Source organism: Salmo salar, chromosome 18 (genome assembly GCF_965601325.2).
Source record: "Salmo salar chromosome 18, fSalSal1, whole genome shotgun sequence".
NCBI classification, from domain to species: Eukaryota; Metazoa; Chordata; class Actinopteri; order Salmoniformes; family Salmonidae; genus Salmo; species Salmo salar.
Window position 1 is genome coordinate 5,693,641 of NC_138308.1, and position 22,995 is coordinate 5,716,635.

Below are 22,995 nucleotides of genomic sequence, written 5' to 3' on the forward strand. Positions count from 1 at the left end.
ATGAAGTTCCCGACGAACAGTTCTTGTGCTGACATTGCTTCCGGAGGCAGTTTGGAACTCGGTAGTAAGTGATGAAAGCAAGGACAGATGATTTTTACGCACTACGTGCTTCAGCACTCGGCAGTCCTGTTCTGCGAGCTTGTGTGGCCTATCACTTAGTGGCTGAGCCGTTGTTTCTCCTTCACAATAACAGCACTTACAGTTGAACGGGGCAGCTCTAGCAGGGAAGATATGTCACGAACTGACTTGTTGGAAAGGTGGCATCCTATGACTGTGCCACGTTGAAAGTCACTGAGCTCTTCAGTAAGGCCATTCTACTGCCAATGTCTGTCTATGGAGATTGCATAGCTTGGTCCTCGATTTTATACACCTGTCAGCAACGGGTGTGGCTGAAATAGCCGAATCCACTAATTTGAAGCGGTGCCCACATACTTTTGTATATAGTGTATCTTAAGATGAATGCACTAACTGTAAGTCGCTCTGAATAAGAGCGTCTGCTAAATGACTAAAATGTAAATGTCTGTCCGTGTGTCTGTACTTACAGGTCAAGGCAGGGTCAGTAGCTCTGTCGGGTATGTTGTTGTTAGATTCTGTCTGCTTTGGAAGAACCTGGGATCTCTCATTCCTACAAACACAAATTATTGACATAACTGATTGGCACTCACATAGGCTTAGTGCATTTGTGTGTGTGTGTGTGTGGTGTGTACCTGTTGACTCCTCCGTAGTGGAGTCTCTCGTTGTCGTCGTGCATCTGCAGTCTGATTGGTCGCCGCAGACCCCAGTAGATATTCAACAACCCCTCGACGACCAGCGCTTCCTCCTCCTACACACACACACACACCACACACACACACACACACACACATGGTGTGTCTATATAAAACGCGCTGCCTCATGCTCTGCTCATACTCTCACTCAATCACACACGGTGGCTCTTCGGACCAGCTACAGGTCTGTCAGTCTCAGAGTGGATTTTTACTGTCAGTGCAGCAAGCAGAGATTTTACTGCACTTCATCACAGATGAGCTCATCTCCAATATCGTTGCTCAAATATTCAGCTAGGTCTAAAATTTGAGGATATGTTTCAGGTTGTGCGCTACTGGTATAGAAGTCAGGTGCAGGAGAGCAGAGAGTTGTGATCAGGCGCACACTTTATTTGGCAGAAGCAACAACAGACGGACGCAACTGCGTCAACAAAACCTCCAGCCAATGGCAAAAGTGAAAAGAGCGACAACAGTCACAATGATGCAAATGTTTAACAATTAAACATACTTTTGGTTAAACACGGTACCCGGGGAAAAACCAGCCTGGCACGTCACACAGAACACGTAACAAAACAATTCCACACAAAGACATGGGGGGAACAGAGGGAATATATATGTAGTGTGATTAGGGAAACCAGGTGTGCGGGGAAACAAGACAAAACACATGGAACAATGAGAAGTGGAGCGGCGATGGCTAGAAGACCGGTGACGTCGACCGCCGAACGCCGCCCGAACAAGGAGAGGAGCCGACTTCGGCGGAAGTCGTGGCAATATGGTACTTTTACCACTGGTCAAATGTTATTTTGTTTAGACAGAAAATGTAGCTGGTTTAAAGTATAATTGCTTTTTCTGGCATTAAGTATTATTCTTTTTTTTTTTAATATAATTTATATGTGCACAAAATATTTTTGGGGATTCCCTTTATACCATATTGACACAGTAGTATAAAAGGTGGGATGTCACCATAGAAAATGTCATAGATCCTACTATCCATGTGAGTTTTCCAACATACGTAGATGTTGGAATATAGAATGGTAATGGTAAGGAAAAAGACACACGTGAGTCCTCGCGACTCATTGATACTATCATTCCTCTAATTTAGTAATTGTCTTACAAACACAACACACAGATCTCTAACCCTCCTGTCTCTACTGTCTCTCCTCTGTAATATGAAGCATAGATGGCTGCTTCCGTCCCTACCTCACCTCCCCACCATCACTGAGACCTTGGAGGTCCCGGCCCACCAAGCCCAGTCATTCTCCCAGTCTCCATCCCAGTGCTCCCAGTCCCTGGAGGGGTATATAACCAGTATCCAGGCCCTGGCCAGACCAGTGGCTCACCCTAGCTGTGGCCCCGTAAGGCTCCAGAGGATGGCTGTTCTCCAAGTCCCAGATGAAACACTCTGTCTCAGCTTCGCTGCCCCGCGCCATCCGTACTAGAATCACCAGCCCCATCACCCCCACAGGCCAAGCCCTAGAGCAGCTATCAGGCATGCAGGCTGGGGAGGGAGAGGGAATGTGCGGGTAGAGACCCCATGGAATGGCTGTATAGACAAACACACACACAAACAAAGACTAGGGGCTCTATTCAATCAGGTCCGCTTTAGCCGACATTGCTTGCTCGCTTGCTTTTGGTGGTGTTGGAGGTGGAACTGCGTTAGAGCTGTCAAATCTACAAGTGACTCCTGGCATTATCCCTAAAGCGGACATTGCTATTTGCTGCACTGAGTCACAATAAGAGAATTCAACATACAGCCTTGTGCTTAAGTTTGAACACTGGAATGTGAGATGTAATCTAAACCTCGATTAGGCTGATCTACTGTATATATCAATGAATTGGTGAGGGCACTAAAACAGTCTGCAGCACTGAAGTCAAATGTCTACTGTTTGCTGATGATCCCCAACCAAGGAGGGTCTACAGCATCACCTAGATCTTCTGCACAGATTCTGTCAGACCAGGGCCCCAACAGTAAATCTCAGTAAAACAAAAATAATCGTGTTCCAAAAAAGGTAGTTGCCAGGACCATTAAAACAAATTTAATCTAGACACTGTTGCCCCAGAGCACACTATACTTACCTCGGACTAAACATCAGCACCACAGGTAACTTTCACAAAGCTGTGAACAATCTGAGAGACAACGCAAGAAAGGCTTTCTACGCCAACAAAAGGAACATAAAATTCGACATCCCAAATAGGATCTGGCTACAAATACTTGAGTCAGTTATAGAACCCATTGCCATTTATGGTTGTGAGGTCTGGGGTCTGCTCACCAACCAAGAATTCACAAAATGGGACAAACACCAAATTGAGATTCAATCTGCAAAAACATCCTCCGAGTACAACGTAAAACGCCAGCAGAATTAGGCCGATACCAGAAAAGAGCCGTTAAATTCTACAACCACCTAAAAGGAAGCGATTCCCAAACCTCCATAACAAACCATCACCTACAGAGAGATAAACGTAGAGAAGAGTCCCCTAAGCAAGCTGGTCCTGGGGCTCTGTTCAAACACAAACAGACCCCACCGGTCTAAATTTGCAAAAATGCCTAAAAATCTCTTTTTGCTTTGTCATTATGGGGTATTGTGTGTAGATTGATGAGGGAAAAAACTATTTAATACATTTTAGAATAAGGCTGTAACGTAACAAAATGTGGAAAAAGTCAAGGGGTCTGAATACTTTGTGAATGCACTGTAAATCCTCATTATTTCATAAGCCGGTCATACCAAGGATCATTTAGCTATTTTATTTAGAATTTTATGACCCCTGTTGGTACAATATATATACACTGCTCAAAAAAATTAAGGGAACACTGAAACAACACAATGTAACTCCAAGTCAATCACACTTCTGTGAAATCAAACTGTCCACTTAGGAAGCAACACTGATTGACAATACATTTCACATGCTGTTGTGCAAATGGAATAGACAACAGGTGGAAATTATAGGCAATTAGCAAGACACCCCCAATAAAGGTGTGGTTCTGCAGGTGGTGACCACAGACCACTTCTCAGTTCCTATGCTTCCTGGCTGATGTTTTGGTCACTTTTGAATGCTGGCGGTGCTTTCACTCTAGTGGTAGCATGAGACGGAGTCTACAACCCACACAAGTGACTCAGGTAGTGCAGCTCATCCAGGATGGCACATCAATGCGAGCTGTGGCAAGAAGGTTTGCTGTGTCTGTCAGCGTAGTGTCCAGAGCATGGAGGCGCTACCAGGAGACAGGCCAGTACATCAGGAGACGTGGAGGAGGCCGTAGGAGGGCAACAACCCAGCAGCAGGACTGCTACCTCCGCCTTTGTGCAAGGAGGAGCAGGAGGAGCACTGCCAGAGCCCTGCAAAATGACCTCCAGCAGGCCACAAATGTGCATGTGTCTGCTTAAACAGACTCCATGAGGGTGGTATGAGGGCCCGACGTCCACAGGTGGGGGTTGTGCTTACAGCCCAACACCGTGCAGGACGTTTGGCATTTGCCAGAGAACACCAAGATTGGCAAATTCGCCACTGGCGCCCTGTGCTCTTCACAGATGAAAGCAGGTTGACACTGAGCACGTGACAGACGTGACAGAGTCTGGAGACGCCGTGGAGAACGTTCTGCTGCCTGCAACATCCTCCAGCATGACCGGTTTGGCGGTGGGTCAGTCATGGTGTGGGGTGGCATTTCTTTGGTGGGCCGCACAGCCCTCCATGTGCTCGCCAGAGGTAGCCTGACTGCCATTAGGTACCGAGATGAGATCCTCAGACTCCTGGCTTCAGACCCCTGGCCCCTTGGCCCTGGCTTCCTCCTAATGCAAGACAATGCTAGACCTCATGTGGCTGGAGTGTGTCAGCAGTTCCTGCAAGAGGAAGGCATTGATGCTATGGACTGGCCCACCCGTTCCCCAGACCTGAATCCAATTGAGCACATCTGGGACATCATGTCTCGCTCCATCCACCAACGCCACGTTGCACCACAGACTGTCCAGGAGTTCGCGGATGCTTTAGTCCAGGTCTGGGAGGAGATCCCTCAGGAGACCATCCGCCACCTCATCAGGAGCATGCCCGTGCGTTGTAGGGAAGTCATACAGGCACGTGGAGGGCACACACACTACTGAGCCTCATTTTGACTTGTTTTAAGGACATTACATCAAAGTTGGATCAGCCTGTAGTGTGGTTTTCCACTTTAATTTTGAGTGTGACTCCAAATCCAGACCTCCATGGGTTGATAAATTGGATTTCCATTGATTATTTTTGTGTGATTTTGTTGTCAGCACATTCAACTATGTAAAGAAAAAGTATTTAATAAGATTATTTCATTCATTCAGATCTAGGATGTGTTATTTTAGTGTTCCCTTTATTTTTTGAGCAGGATATATATATATACATACATATATACACACACACACACAAAGTTTTAGAACACCTACTCATTCAAGGGTTTTTCTTTATTTTTACTATTTTCTACATTGTAGAACAATAGTGAAGACATCAAAACAATGAAATAACACATATGGAATCATGTAGTAACCAAAAAAGTGTTAAACAAATCAAAATATATTTTATCTTTGAGATTCTTCAAATAGCCACCTGAGAATCTTCAAATAGCCATCTTTGCCTTGATGACAGCTTTGCACACATGGAATTCTCTCAACCAGCTTCATGAGGTGGTCACCTGGAATACATTTCAACAGGTGTGCCTTCTTAAAGGTTAATTTGTGGAATACGTTTCCCTCTTAATGTGTTTGAGCCAATCAGTTGTGTTGTGACAAGGTAGGGGTGGTATACAGAAGATATATTTGGTAAAATACCAAGTCCATATCATGGCAAGAATAGCTCAAATAAGCAAAGAGAAACACCAGTCCATCATTACTTTAAGACATGAAGGTCAGTCAACACGGACATTTTCAAGAACTTTGAAAGTTTCTTCAATTGCAGTTTCAAAAACCATCAATCGTTATGATGAAACTGGCTCTCATGAGGACCGTGTCATGACTTTCCCTCTTGAGTGAGGATCATAGGTGCCAGATCAGCCCACCCCACCCCCTCTCTCCCACCAGAGTTTTATGACTTAACTGTTTAACCTCTGTGGGCTAGGTGGGACGAATTCGAAGCACTCTCATCCAGCTCTCTCATCCATATGCAGATGATACAGTCTTATACTCAGCTGGCTACTCCCCGGATTTTGTGTTAACCTCTATGGGCTAGGCGGGACGAATTCGTCCCACCTACGTAACAGCCAGTTGAAGCCTGTGGCGCGATTTTCAAATACCTTAAAAATCCTATTACTTCAATTTCTCAAACATATGACTATTTTACAGCTATTTAAAGACAAGACTCTCGTTAATCTAACCACACTGTCCGATTTCAAAAAGGCTTTACAACGAAAGCAAAACATTAGATTATGTCAGCAGAGTACCAAGCCAGAAATAATCAGACACCCATTTTTCAAGCCAGCATATAATGTCACCAAAACCCAGAAGACAGCTAAATGCAGCACTCACCTTTGATGATCTTCATCAGATGACAACCCTAGGACATTATGTTATACAATACATGCATGTTTTGTTCAATCAAGTTCATATTTATATCAAAAACCAGCTTTTTACATTAGCATGTGACGTTCAGAACTAGCATACCCCCCGCAAACTTCCGGGGAATTCGCTAACATTTTACTAAATTACTCACGATAAACGTTCACAAAAAGCATAACAATTATTTTAAGAATTATAGATACAGACCTCCTCTATGCACTCGATATGTCCGATTTTAAAATAGCTTTTTGGTGAAAGCACATTTTGCAATATTCTAAGTACATAGCCCAGGCATCACGGGCTCGCTATTTAGACACCCGGCAAGTTTAGCACTCACCATAATCATATTTACTATTATAAAAGTTTGATTACCTTTTGTTGTCTTCGTCAGAATGCACACCCAGGACTGCTACTTCAATAACAAATGTTGGTTTGGTCCAAAATAATCCATCGTTATATCCGAATAGCGGCGTTTTGTTTGTGCGTTCCAGACACTATCCGAAATGGTAAAGAAGTGTCGCGCGCATGGCGCAATTCGTGACAATAAAATTCTAAATATTCCATTACCGTACTTCGAAGCATGTCAACCGCTGTTTAAAATCAATTTTTACGCCATTTTTCTCGTAGAAAAGCGATAATATTCCGACAGGGAATCTCCTTTTCGGCAAACAGAGGAAAAAATCACAAAGGCGGGGGCGGTCGGGTGACGCGCATAAGCCCAGAGTCCCTTGATCGGCCACTTGAGAAAGGCGATAATGTGTTTCAGCCTGGGGCTGGAATGACGACATTCTGTTTTTTCCCGGGCTCTGAGCGCCTATGGACGACGTGGGAAGTGTCACGTTAGAGCAGAGATCCTTAGTAAAAGATAGAGATGGAAAAGAAGTTCAAGAAATGGTCAGACAGGCCACTTCCTGTAAAGGAATCTCTCAGGTTTTGACCTGCCATTTGAGTTCTGTTATACTCACAGACACCATTCAAACAGTTTTAGAAACTTTAGGGTGTTTTCTATCCATATGTAATAAGTATATGCATATTCTAGTTACTGGGTAGGAGTGGTAACCAGATTAAATCGGGTATGTTTTTTATCCAGCCGTGTCAATACTGCCCCCTAGCCCTAACAGGTTAAAACCTCTCTAAGATAGGGGGCAGTATTTTCACGGCCGGATGAAAAACGTACCCAAATTAAACGGCCTACTACTCGGGCCCAGGAACTAGAATATGCATATTATTAGTCGATTTGGATAGAAAACACTCTGAAGTTTCTAAAACTGTTTGAATGATGTCTGTGAGTATAACAGCACTCATATGGCAGGCAAAAACCTGAGAAAAATCTAACCAGGAAGTGAGAATTCTGGTGCTTGTAGTCCTTTCAAGTCATTGCCTATCAAACACACAGTGACTTAGGGTTCATTTTGCACTTCCTAAGGCTTCCACTAGATGTCAACAGTCTTTAGAAAGTTGTTTGAGGCGTCTATGATGAACAGAGAGCGAACAGAGGCAATTTGGAAGTTCTTGACTCAGGAAGGTACTGGCCTTCATTGGCGCGCGTTCACATGAGAGTTAGCTGTGTTCCAAAACGTTTTTCAAGACAATAGAATCGTCCGGTTGGAATATTATTGAAGTTCTAAGTGATAAAGGCCCTAAAGATTGATGCTATACAACGTTTGACATGTTTGAACGAACGTAAATAGAACTTTTTAAACTTTTCGTCGTGATAGTTTCCGTGCTTCCTACACTTGGAGTAGCTAACTGAACGCGCTAACAACAAGGAGCTATTTGGAAATAAATTATGGAGTTTATCGAACAAAACAACATTTATTGTGGACCTGGGATGCCTGGAAGTGCCATCTGATGAAGATCATCAAAGGTAAGTGAATATTTCTAATGCTATTTATGATTTTAGATGACTCCAAAATGGCGGGTATCTGTATTGCCTAGTGTATTTTTCTGAGCGCAGTACTCAGATTATTGGAAAGTGTGCTTTCCTCGTGAAGCTTTTCTGAAATCTGTCACAGCGTTTGCATAAAGGAGATGTTCATCTATAATTCTTTGAATAACAGTTTAATATTTTATTAACGTTTATGGTGAGTATTTTTGTAAATTGTTGTGCTGATCCACCGGCAGTATTGGAGGCAAAATATTTTCTGAACATCACGCGCCAATGTAAAATGTGGTTTATGGATATAAATATGAACTTGATCGAACAAAAAATGCATGTATTGTGTAACATGATGTCCTAGGAGTGTCATCTGATGAAGATCGTCAAAGGTTAGTGCATAATTTTAGCTGGTTTTCTGGTTTTTGTGACGCCTGTCCTTGCTAGGAAAATGGCTGTGTGCTTTTTCTTGTGTTGGAACTGTCCTAACATAATCTACATTTATGCTTTCGCCATAAAGCCTTTTTGAAATTGGACAATGTGGTTACATTAAGGAGACGTGTACCTTTAAAATGGTGTAAAATAGTCCTTTGTTTGAGAAATTTGAATTATGACATTTTGTGGTTTTGAATGTGGCGCTCTGATTTTTCACTGGCTGTTGAATAGTGTGAACCGTGGGTGGAACGCTAGCATCCCACCTGCCCAAGAGAGGTTAATACCTTGCAGGAACTCTCTCCCACTCTGCAGAAATGGAGTTGAAAATCCCTTTGTTACAACAGAGAGAGATTTTGTAGTACTGTAACATCCAAGATTGGATAATGAAACAATATTTCTGTAATCTAAACATTTGGAATGGTTCGTGGGTATTTAAAGAATAATAATCTCCAACGTTTATTGTTTTGTGATATTATGAAAGACATTATAATGTAAACATTGTAACTTTAAGAGCTTTAACAATATATATATGTCAGAGTTACATCTAAATGTTGTAAAACTTATATGATTAAATATGAAACTATTTGTGATAAGATAAAATGTAATTTTAGTCTGCTAAATGAGAAGTTGTATTTTCATATAAACCTGGGCCTAGTCAAGCATAAAACCCCTCGTGACGAAATTCACATCAGACCAAGTAGGCGGACGGTAAGCCGGACGTCACGAATGGTTAGACAATAGAGACCAGAAAAACGTGGAGCGGTGGCTGCATGTTGAAATGGTAGGAATTTAAATCTCTAGAGACCAGACAGCGTGAAGTGGTGGCTACGCGGCTGAGAAATGGTTTAAAACGAAAGACCAGTGTGACCAACAGCATGAGCTGAAAGGTACGAAATGGTTAGAAACTCTGAAACTCTCTCTCGAAGAAGACTACACAGGAACATTCAGTCTGCAGCTGTTTAAGTACTTTAGTCTAGTAAACTCCACCAAGGACCACCGTGTGTTACTTTGAAGGATCCATTCTAACGAACACTTCCAGAATGAAGATCCATTCTAACAGACACTCCGAGACCAAGAAGCTATGACTACAAAGGACATGGTGAACTCTGGTGGACAACCAGGGACTTACACAACCAGAGACTTTCTGATGAACTACTCTCCACAGACTGATCAAGTGATTATAACAGAGTGAGATGACAAAGACATACAAGCGTAAATATGTACATTGCATTTCTAAATCCGAATGAGCAGTTGTTAGGGTGCTAAATATCCATATTTACGATGAGCATATTATTCAATTGTATGTACGATAGTGTAACTATTGTACAAATATTGTGTAACAAGCCATCATATCGGGAAGGTCCACTAGAGACTTTTCATTGCATCATGTTAGTAACCAATGTATAATCTATCCTGTGTGTGTGTTTATGTGATTATTGATTAGTTAGTAAATAAATAATTAAGCCAATTAAGCCAATGTTCAGAATGAGACTGAAATAGGAGCAAACGACTGATGGATGACGGATAGTATATCGAGATATTCTGATATTTTTTGTTAATTCGGGAAACGGTAACTTTTCCTTTGGTGCCCCAGATTACTACTTAATTAATTATTATATGATTAATTTAATTGTCTAATAATTGAACATGGTATATAATTATTTTATAAAATAATCGTCATCGCATTAATGGTACCAACGTCACGACAACCGCCACAGGAATGGAAGACCCAGAGTTACCTCTGCTGCAGAGGGTAAGTTAACAGCCTCAGAAATTGCAGCCCAAATAAATGCTTCACACAGTTCAAGTAACAGACACATCTCAACGTCAACTGTTCAGAGGAGACTGTGTGAATCAATCCTTCAAGATCGAATTGCTGCAAAGAAACCACTACTAACGGACACCAATAATAAGACGAGACTTTCTTGGGCCAAGAAACACAGCAATGGACATTAAACCAGTGGAAATTTGTCCTTTGATCTGGAGTCCAATTTTTGGTTCCAACTGGGTGTGGGTGAACGGATGATCTCCACATGTGTATTTCCCACCATGAAGCATGGAGGAGGAGGTGTTATGGTGTGGGGGTGCTTTGCTGATGACACTGTCTGTGATTTATTTATAACTCAAATACACACTTAACCAGCATGGCTACCACAACATTCTGCAGTGATATGCCATCCCATCTGGTTTTGGCTTAGTGGGACTATCATTTGTTTTTCAACATGACAATGACCCAACACAGCTTCAGGCTGTGTAAGGGCTATTTTACCAAGAAGGAAAGTGATGGAGTGCTGCATCAGATGACCTGGCCTTCACAATCCCCCGACCTCAATCAAACTGAGATGGTTTGGGATGAGTCGGACCGCAGAGTGAAGAAAAAGCAGCCAACAAGTGCTCAGCATATGTGGGAACTCCTTCAAGACTGTTGGAAAAGCAGTCCAGGTGAAGCTGGTTGAGAGAATGCCAAGAGTGTGCAAAGCTGTCATCAAGGCAAAGGGAGGCTATTTGAAGAATCTCAAATATCAAATATATTTAGATTATCCCTTTTTTGGTTACTACATGAATCCATATGTGCTATTTCATAGTGTTGATGCCCTCACTATTATTCTACAATATAGAAAAAATGTCAAAATAAAGAAGAACCCTTCAATGAGTAAATGTTATAAAACCTTTGACCGGTAGTGTATATATTTGATGAAATATGCTATAAATATGTTTGATGTCTTCTGTGCCCATATAAATAACCCCTATGATGTAACTGGAATGATGAGATAGATGTTCTTCTTCTATCTTTTTGTTTTATTATTTCTCTGCCATACTGTGTTCGATCTTGTCTAGCCATCTTGTCTCAAGAGGACCACAATGGAAATAAGTCCCAGACTTTATTGTGCATTATCCTCAATGATTTTATTCATGTGCATATATGGCTTTTTCAAGTTTTATGTGTGCTTGTTTTTTAAAATGGTCGAATTAATAAACTAAACTAAACTGTTATTAGCCCATAGAAAGTCATTGAATAACATACTCATACATGAAGAAAAAAAATCTAAAGGAAGTATATTTTGAAGTGTCTGTCCTATATCTGAGAGATATAAGAAAGCTCAGGAAAAAAGTCCTATGACACTTTTGAGGGTCGTAGAGTAAAACGGAGAACACCATCATGAACACCATCGTGAGAGTCATCTCTCATCGTGAGTCTCAACTTTCCTTAGGGTTATGTTGGTGTGTAGCCCAAACAATTTGGACGCTACAGACAAATGTTGGCACATCGGCAGTACCGACTTCAGACAAGTCTCGTGACTCTTAGTTTGTAGCCCAAACCATTTGGATGCTACAGATGTTTGTGACAATCAGCTCTGTAGCGCTGCCAAATTCCACCCCAAATGCGGAAGGCAGACATCTGTGGATGCGGTGAATTAAGACGCAGCCAATGGAAAGATATCTCTAGTTTAAACAGACAGATTTTGATTGGGATTTTTTTATTATGCCCACTGATGGGTTCTGACTGGGACTGGATTGAGCTGGTCTGGACTGAACTAGATGTCGTGACACTCAATTGTGACACTATACTTGATATATATGTATTACTATGCAGGGACTCTGGTCTTACTGGACTAATGTTTACAATCTGTGGAGTTTAATTTAAAAGATGATTCTATTTTGTAATAAAATACTTTTGCAACACACCAAGATGGCGCCGACAATGGTCGCCCTTTTGCTAGCTCCAGCCAACGTTGCAGTCTTTTGTTTATTTCAGAGTTATTTTTTACTTTATTTGATCAGAAAGTTTATAGTACTATTTCTTATCACTGACAAGCACTTCTGAACATCAGATCGGAGATTACTCACCATAAATGTAACTTTCCGGAGCTGGATCATCTGTCTAGACTACCCAAAGCATTTCCATTTATCACTGGAGCTCTTTTATCAAAAAGATGCTGCCTGAGGAGGGGAAGGCGAGCTAGAGTTCTAGTCCGATTAAGGGAAAGGGCAAACCACCCTCTGCTTCCTAGGGTTGCTAATGTACAGAACATTTTAGTCATTTAGCAGACGCTCTTATCCAGAGCAACTAGGGTTAAGTGCCTTGCACAGGCAGATTTTTGTTGGTGTGTTTTCTTTAACCTTAATTTAACTATGCAAGTCAGTTAAGAACAAATTCTTATTTTCAATGACGGCCTACCAAAAGGCAGAAGGCCTCCTATGTGGAAGGGGGCTGGTATTAAAAACAAAAATAAATTAAATAAAAATAAAGGACAAAACACACATCATGACAAGAGAGACAACACTACATAAAGAAAGACCTAAGACAACAACATAGCATGGCAGCAACACATGACAACACAGCATGGCAGCAACACAACAACATGGTAGCAGCACAACATGGTAGAAGCACAACATGGCAGCAGCACAGAGTACAACCATTATTGGGCACAGACAACAGCACAAAGGGCAAGAAGGTAGAGACAACAATACATCATACAAAGCAGCCACAACTGTCAGTAAGAGTGTCCCTAATTGAGTCTGAATTAAGAGATTGAGATAAAACTGTCCAGTTTGAGTGTTTGTTGCAGCTCGTTCCAGTCGCTAGCTGCAACGAACTGAAAAGATGAGCGACCCAGGGATGTGTGTGCTTTGGGGACCATTAACAGAACGGGTGTTGTATATGGAGCATGAGGGCTGCAGTAGATACCTCAATAGGGGGGAGTGAGGCCTAAGAGGGTTTTATACATGAGCATCAACCAGTGGGTCTTGCGACGGATATACAGAAATGACCAGTTTACTGAAGAGTGTAGAGTGCAGTGATGTGTCCTATAAGGAACACTAATGTCAAATCTGATTGCTGAATGGTAAAGAACATCTAGCCACTCGAGAGCACCCTGACCTGCCAATCTATAAATTACGTTGGCGTAATCTAGCATGGGTAGGATGGTCATCTGAATCAGGCTTAGTTTGGCAGCTGGGGTGAAACAAGAGCGATTACGATAGAGGAAACCAAGTCTAGATTTAACTTTAGTTTGCAGCTTTGATATGTGCTGAGAGAAGGACAGTGTACAGATTAGCTATATTCCCAAGTACTTGTATGAGGTGACTACTTCAAGCTTTAAACCCTCAGAGGTAGTAATCACACCTGCGGGGAGAGGGTCATTCTTCTTACCAAACCAGAAAGCTTTGTTGGGCATTTAACCTGTTTGGGATAGGGGGCAGTATTTTCACGTCCGGATAAAAAACGTACCCGATTTAATCTGGTTACCACTCCTACCCAGTAACTAGAATATGCATATACTTATTACATATGGATAGAAAACACCCTAAAGTTTCTAAAACTGTTTGAATGGTGTCTGTGAGTATAACAGAACTCATTTGGCAGGCAAAAACCTGAGAAGGTTTCATCCAGGAAGTGGCCTGTCTGACAAGGTGTTGTTGTTCTTGCTTCTGTTTATTGAAGAGTCAGGATCTTAGCTGTAACGTGACATTTCCTAGGGCTCCAACAGGCTCTCGGAGCCCGGGAAAAACCTGAACGATGACGAGGCAGCCTCAGGCTGAAACACATAATCGCCTTTGCCAAGTGGCCCATCAGAGGACAATGGAATTAGGCGCGTGCCCGATTCGACCCAGTGATTTATTTTCCTTCGGCTGTTTATCCAATTGCAGATTCCCGGTCGGAATAATATCGCTTTTTTACGAGAAAAATGGCATAAAAATTGATTTTAAACAGCGGTTGACATGCTTCGAAGTACGGTAATGAAATATTTAGAAATCTTTTGTCACGAAATGCGCCGTGCGCGCGACCGTTATTTACCATTGGGATAGTGTCTGGGACGCACGAACAAAACGTCGCTGTTGGAACATAACTATGGATTATTTTGGACCAAACCTACATTTGTTATTGAAGTAGAAGTCCTGGGAGTGCATTCTGACGAAGAACAGGAAAGGTAAGACCATTTTTCTTATAGTAAATCTGATATTGGTGAGTGCTAAACCTGCTGGGTGTCTAAATAGCTAGCCCTGTGATGCCGGGCTATGTACTTAGAATATTGCAAAATGTGCTTTCACCGAAAAGCTATTTTAAAATCGGACATATCGAGTGCATAGAGGAGTAATGTATCTATAATTCTTAAAATAATTGTTATGCTTTTTGTGAACGTTTATCGTGAGTAATTTAGTAAATTGTTAGTAAATTCGCCGGAAGTTTGCGGGGGGTATGCTAGTTCTGAACGTCACATGCTAATGTAAAAAGCTGTTTTTTGATATAAATATGAACTTCATTGAACAAAACATGCATGTATTGTATAACATAATGTCCTAGGTGTGTCATCTGATGAAGATCATCAAAGGTTAGTGCTGCATTTAGCTGTCTTCTGGGTTTTTGTGACATTATATGCTAGCTTGAAAAATGGGTGTCTGATTATTTCTGGCTTGGTACTCTGCTGACATAATCTAATGTTTTGCTTTCGTTGTAAAGCCTTTTTGAAATCGGACAGTGTGGTTAGATTAACGAGAGTCTTGTCTTTAAATAGCTGTAAAATAGTCATATGTTTGAGAAATTGAAGTAATAGGATTTTTAAGGTATTTGAAAATCGCGCCACAGGCTTCAACTGGCTGTTACGTAGGTGGGACGAATTCGTCCCGCCTAGCCCATAGAGGTTAACACAAAATCCGGGGAGTAGCCAGCTGAGTATAAGACTGTATCATCTGCATATGGATGAGAGAGCTGGATGAGAGTGCTTCCTACTATCTGAGCATGTTGTTGATGTAAATTGAGAAGAGCGTGGTTCCTAGGATCGAGCCCTGGTGTACACCCTCGGTGACAGGCAGTGGCTGAGACAGCAGATGTTCTGACTTTATACACTGCACTCTTTGAGAGAGGTAGTTAGCAAACCAGGCCAAAGAACCCTCAGAGACACCAATACTCCTTAGCCGGCCCACAAGAATGGAATGGTCTACCGTATCAAAAGCTTTGGCCAAGTCAATAAAAATAGCAGCATAACATTGCTTGGAATCAAAGGCAATGGTGACATCATTGAGGACCTTTTAAGGTTGCAGTGACACATCCATAAACTGAGCGGAAACCAGATTGCATACCAGAGAGAATACTCTAGACATCAAGAAAGTCAGTCAGTTGATTATTGACAAGTTCTTAGACACTTTTGATAAAAAGGGCAAAATAGAAATAGGCCTATAACAGTTAGGATCAGCTTGATATCCCCCTTTAAATAAAGGATGAACCGTGGCTGCCTTCCAAGCAATGGGAACCTCCGCAGACAGGAGAGACGGGTTAAAAAGGTCAGAGAAAGGCTTGGCGATGATAGGGGCAGCAACCTTAAAGAAGAAAGGGTCTAAACCATCTGACCCAGATGTTTTTTTGGGGTCAAGTTTAACGAGCTCCTTTAGCACCTCGGACTCAGTGACTGCCTGCAGGGAGAAACTTTGTAGTGGGGCAGGGGAAAAAGAGGGAGGGGCATCAGGGCTAGTCGCATTAGAAGGGGTGGGAGATGAGGAAATGTTGGACAGGCAAGGCGGCATGGCTGAGTCAAATAGGAATCATAACTTAATGAAGTGGTGATTAAAGAGCTCAGACTTATGCTTCTTGTCAGTAACAACCACATCATCAGCTTTAAGGGACATGGACAGCTGTGAGGAGGAGGGTTTATTCTCCAGGTCTTTAACTGTTTTTCAGAACTTCTTGGGGTTAGACCCACAGAGAGAGAACTGCTCCTGAAAGTTACTAACGTTGGCCTTCCGGAAAGCCTGAGTGCACTTATTTCTCATTTGCCTGAACGAGAGCCAGTCAGCCTGAGTATGCGTGTGCCGAGCCTTTCGCCAAATGCAATTCTTGAGGTGGAGTAACTCTGCAAGATCACGGTCGAACCAGGGGCTGAACCTGTTTTTATGGGGGCGTGTTTGTTAACAATACCATTGAAAATATTAAAAAAGAAGATCCAAGCGTCTTTGACAGAGGGGATCAAACCGATTCTATACCAATTTACAGAGGCCAGGTCATGAAGGAAGGCTTGCTCATTAAAGTTTTTTACCAAGCGTCTATGACAAATCAGGACAGGTCGTTTCACTGAGCAGCCATTACGAACACAGGCTGTAAAACAGTGATCCCTAATGTCATTACAGAAAACACCAGACTGATACCCATCAGGAAAATGTGTGACGATAACATCGAGGAGAGTAGCCTTATCTGGGTGTTTGGAGTCATACCTTGTGGGATTGGTAATAATCTGAGAAAGATTTAGGGAGTCCCATTGCTTTAGAATTTAGTCAGGTGGTTTAAGCATGTCCCAGTTTAGGTCACCTAGCAGGACAAATTCAGACCTAGTTTAAGGGGCCAGGAGAGAGTTTAGGGAAGGCAGGGTACAGGCCGGTGCTGATGGAGGACAATAAAACCTAGCAACAGTCAACAAACAGCTATTTGAAGGTTTAATCCTTAAAACCAGCAAATCAAATTGTTTGGGGACAGACTTGCTGCAGACAACCGAGCACTGAAGGTGATCCTCGGTAAAGATTGCCACTCCCTAACGTTTTGAAGATCTGTCTTGCTGAAAAAGGTTATAACTAGAAAGGTTAACATCAGTATTCAAAACACTCTTCCTTAACCATTTCTCAGTAATGACCAACACATCTGGATTGGAGCTGTGAACCCACCCTTTCAATTTATCCATTTTAGGTAATAAGCTTCTAGAGTTAAAGTACAGAAAACCAATACTTTTACAAGAGCAGAAATCAGTGACGCAGAAGTCAGAATTGGTGCTAGCAACAGTAGATGGGCCAAGGTGTACATGCACATTTCCAGATATCATCAACAGTAATATATTCAAGGCACAGCAGAGGACAGGGAGAGCTCTGCACTATTGATATATGACATTTGAATGTGCATTAGATGGCAACACAATCCTATTGTACAGCAACCAGCAGGGGTAGCTACAGCCATAAACTTCAGCTTGATGGATCTCTTCCATGCCTTGAACCTTCAGTGTGACAGTGGCTCTGACCAGAAACAACCCTTAATCCCTAGCCCTAGTCCTATAGCCCTAGCAATTACCTCTACCCCTCCTCCATTGCCAGCAAGCAAACCTTGTCATGGGATGTCATAATTACTGTAAAAGCAACACATGATGATCAAATGAATTAACAATATTTAATTACCTTCATAGCTTTAAAATAAGCTCAACCAGCATAAAGCTACCAGAACATGTAGTTAGAATGATATGCTACTTTTGCAACACTGCTCACACACTAAGTGGGTCTGATAATGCACAATGGGCATGTAGACAGACAGACAGACAGACAGACAGACAGACAGACAGACAGACAGACAGACAGACAGACAGACAGGAAGTTAATTACTACTGTCAATATAAATGAGTCTACTGGTACTTTTACTACCATCAACAATGTATGTAGGGCAATATAACTACATCACCTGACAACTGTTCAGGTCATATGAGCTTAAAGTAACAATGCACCCATGCTCAATAACACACATGCACATGACGCATGCACTCACGGACCCACCCATGCATGCACGCTAACAACACACACACACACACACACACACACACACACACACACACACACACACACACACACACACACACACACACACACACACACACACACACACACACACACACACACACACACACACACACACACACACACACACACACACACACAAAACCGGTTTACCTGGCAAGGAATCCAACTACAGGTCCTTACGAAAATGATTTCAGTGTTTGAGACTGTGGCGAACCATGACTATTGGACGTACAGTGCCTTGAGAAAGTATTCTTATACCTGTATTCCACTTTTTGTTTGTGTGACAGCCTGAACTCAAAGTTCTGGCTGAGTGCCCCAGCCAAAGCCTAGACTTGAGTCCCATGGAAAATCTGTGGAAAGACTTTCTGTTCACTGCCACTCCCTGGGGTGGTAGGTAGCCTAGTGGTTAGAGCATTGGGCCAGCAAACGAAACGTTGCTGGATTGAATCCCTGAGCTGACAAGGTAAAAATCTGTTGTTCTGCCCCTGAACAAGGCAGTTAACCCACTGTTCCCCAGTAGGCTGTCAATGTAAATAAGAATTTGTTCTTAACTGACTTGCCTAGTTAAATAAAGGTTAAATAAAAAAATCCAACTCAACAGAGCTTGATGAAATTTACATGGGAGAAAATCCCCAAATCCAGACATGCAAAGCGGACACAGGCATACATAAAATGACTCAAAGCTGTAATCACTGCCAAAGGTGCAAAGTATTTCATTTTTAATATATTTGCAAAAATGTCTAAAAACATGTTTTTTCCCTCACTGTACCCACCCATCCCCCACGCCACCTGCTGACCAACAAGAAGCACCTTGGTTACCCCAGTCACTAGCACCTGACGACCTGTTGAATCTAACCAAAACTGAGCTATTGGAAGCAGAGTTTATTGTGGCTCACACATTCTTGCAATGTGAAATCTCAACCACAGCCAGCAACAACAAATGGACCCCATTCAGTATTCCTCAAAGATATCGCGGGCCTTTGTCAGCAATGCTGAATGTGCTGTTGGCACTGAAACAACATTTTGGGGGCATGTACAGCAATGTGAAAAAAATCGTTCTCCACCCCGAAGAAAGTATTCAATAAACACAGACTCTGAGCACAGAGCATGTTACAATGTTACAATCAATGAAAAGCCCAGCTTGTCCAGCTGACATTTGAGAGGGACCTGACAAGTATATTTTGGCAGGAAGGAGAATGCAATCAAAAACTTCTCATGAGTATCAACACAGCATCGAGGAGGCTGCAACTCTTCTAAATGGTAAGCTACCACCTTTATTGCCCTGGCCGCAATGCCAGAATAATTTTTTCATTGGTTTTCCCTCGTGTAAGCCTACTACTGGTGGTTTGGCAAAATATTGTCCGGAATCTACTGAGACGGCCTACAGTCCGGAACCTACTGAGACGGCCTACAGTCCGGAACCTACTGAGACGGCCTACAGTCCAGAACCTACTGAGACGGACCTCAGCCCGGAGCCTCCAGCGACGCTCCTCAGCCCGGAGCCTCCAGCGACGCTCCCCAGTCCGGAGCCGCCAGCGACGCTCCCCAGTCCGGAGCCTCCAGCGACGCTCCTCAGTCCGGAGCCTCCAGCGACGCTCCTCAGTCCGGAGCCTCCAGCGACGCTCCTCAGCCCGGAGCCTCCAGCGGCGGTCCGCAGCCCGGAGCCTTCAGCGGCGGTCCGCAGCCCTCAGCGGCAGCTTGGAGCTCAGAACCTTCAGTGGTGGCCTGTAGCCGAGAACGTTCAGCGGCGGCCTGCAGCCCAGAACCTCCAGCGGCGGTCTGCAGCACGGAGCCTTCAGCGGCGGCTTGCAGCCCAGAACCTTCAGCGGTGGCCTGTAGCCCAGAACGTTCAGCGGCGGCCTGCAGCCCAGAACCTCCAGCGGCGGTCTGCAGCACAGAGCTTCCAGTAATGATCTACAGTCTGATTCCTCTGATAACGATCCACGGTCCGGTGTTACAGAAGCGGAGGGATCTGCAGGCGAAACGGGGGTTACGCCCTGAACCGGAGCCACCTCCGCTGCTGGAGGATTGGAGGGATAGTAAGGTTCTGGGTTTAGCACTAGAGCCGCAATAGACATTTGTCACCCTCCCTACCCTCCCTTTGTGTTTTGTGGTTGTTTTTTTATTTTATTTTTTGCATTCGGAGTCTGCACCTTTGGGGGGAGGTACTGTCACGTCCTGACCCTTTTAAGATGTCATTTTCTATAGTAGAGTAGGTCAGGGTGTGACAGGGGGTGTTTTGGGGTGGTTTTCTTGTTATCTATGTTGTTTTTCTAGGTTTCTATTTCTATGTCGGGGTTGTTGGGATGATCTCCAATTAGAGACAGCCGGTTCTCATTGTCTCTAATTGGCGATCATATTTATGTAGGGGGTTTTTCCATTTGTGTTTGTGGGTTGTTCATTTTTGAGTAGTGTTATTTTCTCTGCGTCACGGTTTGTTGTTTTGTTGTTATAAGTATTTTGGTGTATTGCAAACGTTTCACGGAATATATAAATATGTGGGACTACAACCATGCTGCGTGTTGGTCTGATCCTTTGAACAGCCGTGACACATTGTCTCGAAAATAATAAGTCAGTACATCCCAATCATTAACAATACAAAAATGTAAACCATTTAGCAATTCCAACACGAAATGAGGAAGCCAGCTATAACTTCCCATTACAAACATCTTTTAGCACTGTCAGCACACAAAATAACCAGTGATTAAAACTTCTATGGGCTACGTGGGACGCTAGCGTTACACACTATCAACAGCCAGTGAAATATCAGGGTGTGAAATCCAAAACAGCAAAAATCTCATAATTTCATTTTCTCAAACAATCAACTATTTTACACCATTTTAAAGATAAACTTCTCGTTAATCTAACCACATTGTCCGATTTCAAAAAGGCTTTACGGCGAAAGCACAAAATTAGATTATGTTAGGACATAAACTTCACAAGAAAAACCACACAGCCATTTTCCAAGCAAGGACATGCATCACAAAAACCAAAAATACAGCTAAAATATTCACAAACCTTTGATGATCTTCATCAGATGGCACTCATAGGACTTCATGTTACACAATACATGTATGTTTTGCTCGATAAAGTTCATATTTATATAAAAAAAAAACATTTTACATTGGCGCGTGATGTTCAGAAAATGTATTCCCACCAAAACTTCCGGTGAATGAGCACATCAATTTACAAAAATTATAGATATACTTCTCCATAATGCAACCGCTGTATCAGATTTTAAAATAGCTTTACGGAGAAAGCACATTTTTCAATATTCTGAGTACATAGCTCAGCCATCAAAGCAAGCTATACAGATACCCGCCAACTTCTGGGCTCAACTAAACTCAGAATTAGTATTATAAATATTCTCTTACCTTTGCTGATCTTTGTCAGAATGCACTCCCAGGACTCCTACTTCCACAAGAAATGTTCTTTTTGTTCAAAATACTCCATATTTATGTCCAAATACCTCCGTTTTGTTTGTGCGTTCAGATCACTATCCAAAGGCATAACGCGCGAGCGTAAATCCAGACACGAAAAGTCAAATAGTTCCATTACCGTTCGTAGAAACATGTCAAACGTTGTTTACAATCAATCCGTAGGGTCTTTTTTAACATAGAACGTCAATAATATTCCAACCGGACAATAGCGTATTCATTACAGAGGAAAAAGAAGGAGCGGCGCGCCAAATGTGCCAGCGCAGTAAACAACTCACTGGTCCCAGGCAGTCCACTCATTGACAGGAGAAGGATGAAACACATTTCTAAAGGCTGTTGACAGCCAATGGAAGCCTTAGGAAGTGCAACGTGACCCCACAGACACTGTAGTTTCGATAGGGATTCAAAAGAAGAACTACAATTCTCAGATTTCCCACTTCCTGGATGGATTTTTCTCAGGTTTTTGCCTGCCATATGAGTTCTGTTATACTCACAGACATCATTCAAACAGTTCTAGAAACCTCAGAGTGTTGTCTATCCAAATCTACTAATAATATGCAAATATTTGACTCTGGGCCCGAGTATTAGGCAGTTTACTCTGGGCACGCTTTTCATCCAAACATGAAAATACTGCCCCCTATACCTTAAAAAGTTAAGTTCAAATCCAACAATGTTTCACACACATTATATCAAAGAGATTAATAGCAACAGCATCTGTGCCATTCAACAGATGATGATCATTTGAAAATGAAATCCTTCCTCCGGTCCTTCTTTATGAAATGCGCAATGGCAAGGTCTTGTAGTTTGTCCTTTGATTTTCTATCTGAGAGTAGTACTCTCGGTTGAGATCAAAGCCAAGACTGACTGGTGGTGTTCCTGGAGTAAGTCTTGATCCGTTTCAGGGCGGAGAATATCCTTTCAACTGAGGCAGTGGACACAAGAATTGTCAAGACCAGACAGATAAGCAGATACAGTTGGTAGATACTCTTACTCAGCCGCTTCTAACTTCTGGAGAAAGTGGAGAAGACCGGCTGGGCTCCTACCTTCGAAGTCAGAGTTGGAGTACATCACTGTGTGAGTTTAGTTTTGAGCCACGGTAGATCAAAGTTGGGCCAGATTTCTAGATTTCCTCGAGACTTGAGAATGCAGTATTTTATCATTGTGAGAAAGAGCTTCTCTGTGCTGCTGCTCGTTAAGCCGAAGGTCTACTCGTGTTTTTGAACTCACCGTATCTCACAGGTGTGAAGTTGAGTCTTGGTGGCACAGAGCTGACTTCATAAAACTTTCTAGGTCTTTGAAACCAGTACTGGCCCAGGTTGACATCTTGTCAGTGCTGAAGAGTAGACAATAATCCCAGCAGTGCAGCTTGTTGGTCTGCTCACACCCAGTCATCCACGGTGTTGCCTCCCCCTCTGCATAACATTTAATTT

The 22,995-nt window shown here is 42.7% G+C and overlaps 1 protein-coding gene across 2 annotated transcripts in view; it reads right to left on the minus strand.

Moving 5' to 3' along the window:
* rassf4a (Ras association domain family member 4a) overlaps positions 1 to 22,995 on the minus strand; it is a 98,201-nt gene that overhangs the window by 15,235 nt on the left and 59,971 nt on the right. For both annotated transcript variants that reach the window (XM_014153928.3, NM_001140606.2), the window contains 2 exon segments: positions 708 to 823; positions 543 to 625 (listed from right to left, as the gene is read on the minus strand). In XM_014153928.3, coding sequence (XP_014009403.1) covers positions 543 to 625; positions 708 to 823 — 199 coding nt within the window.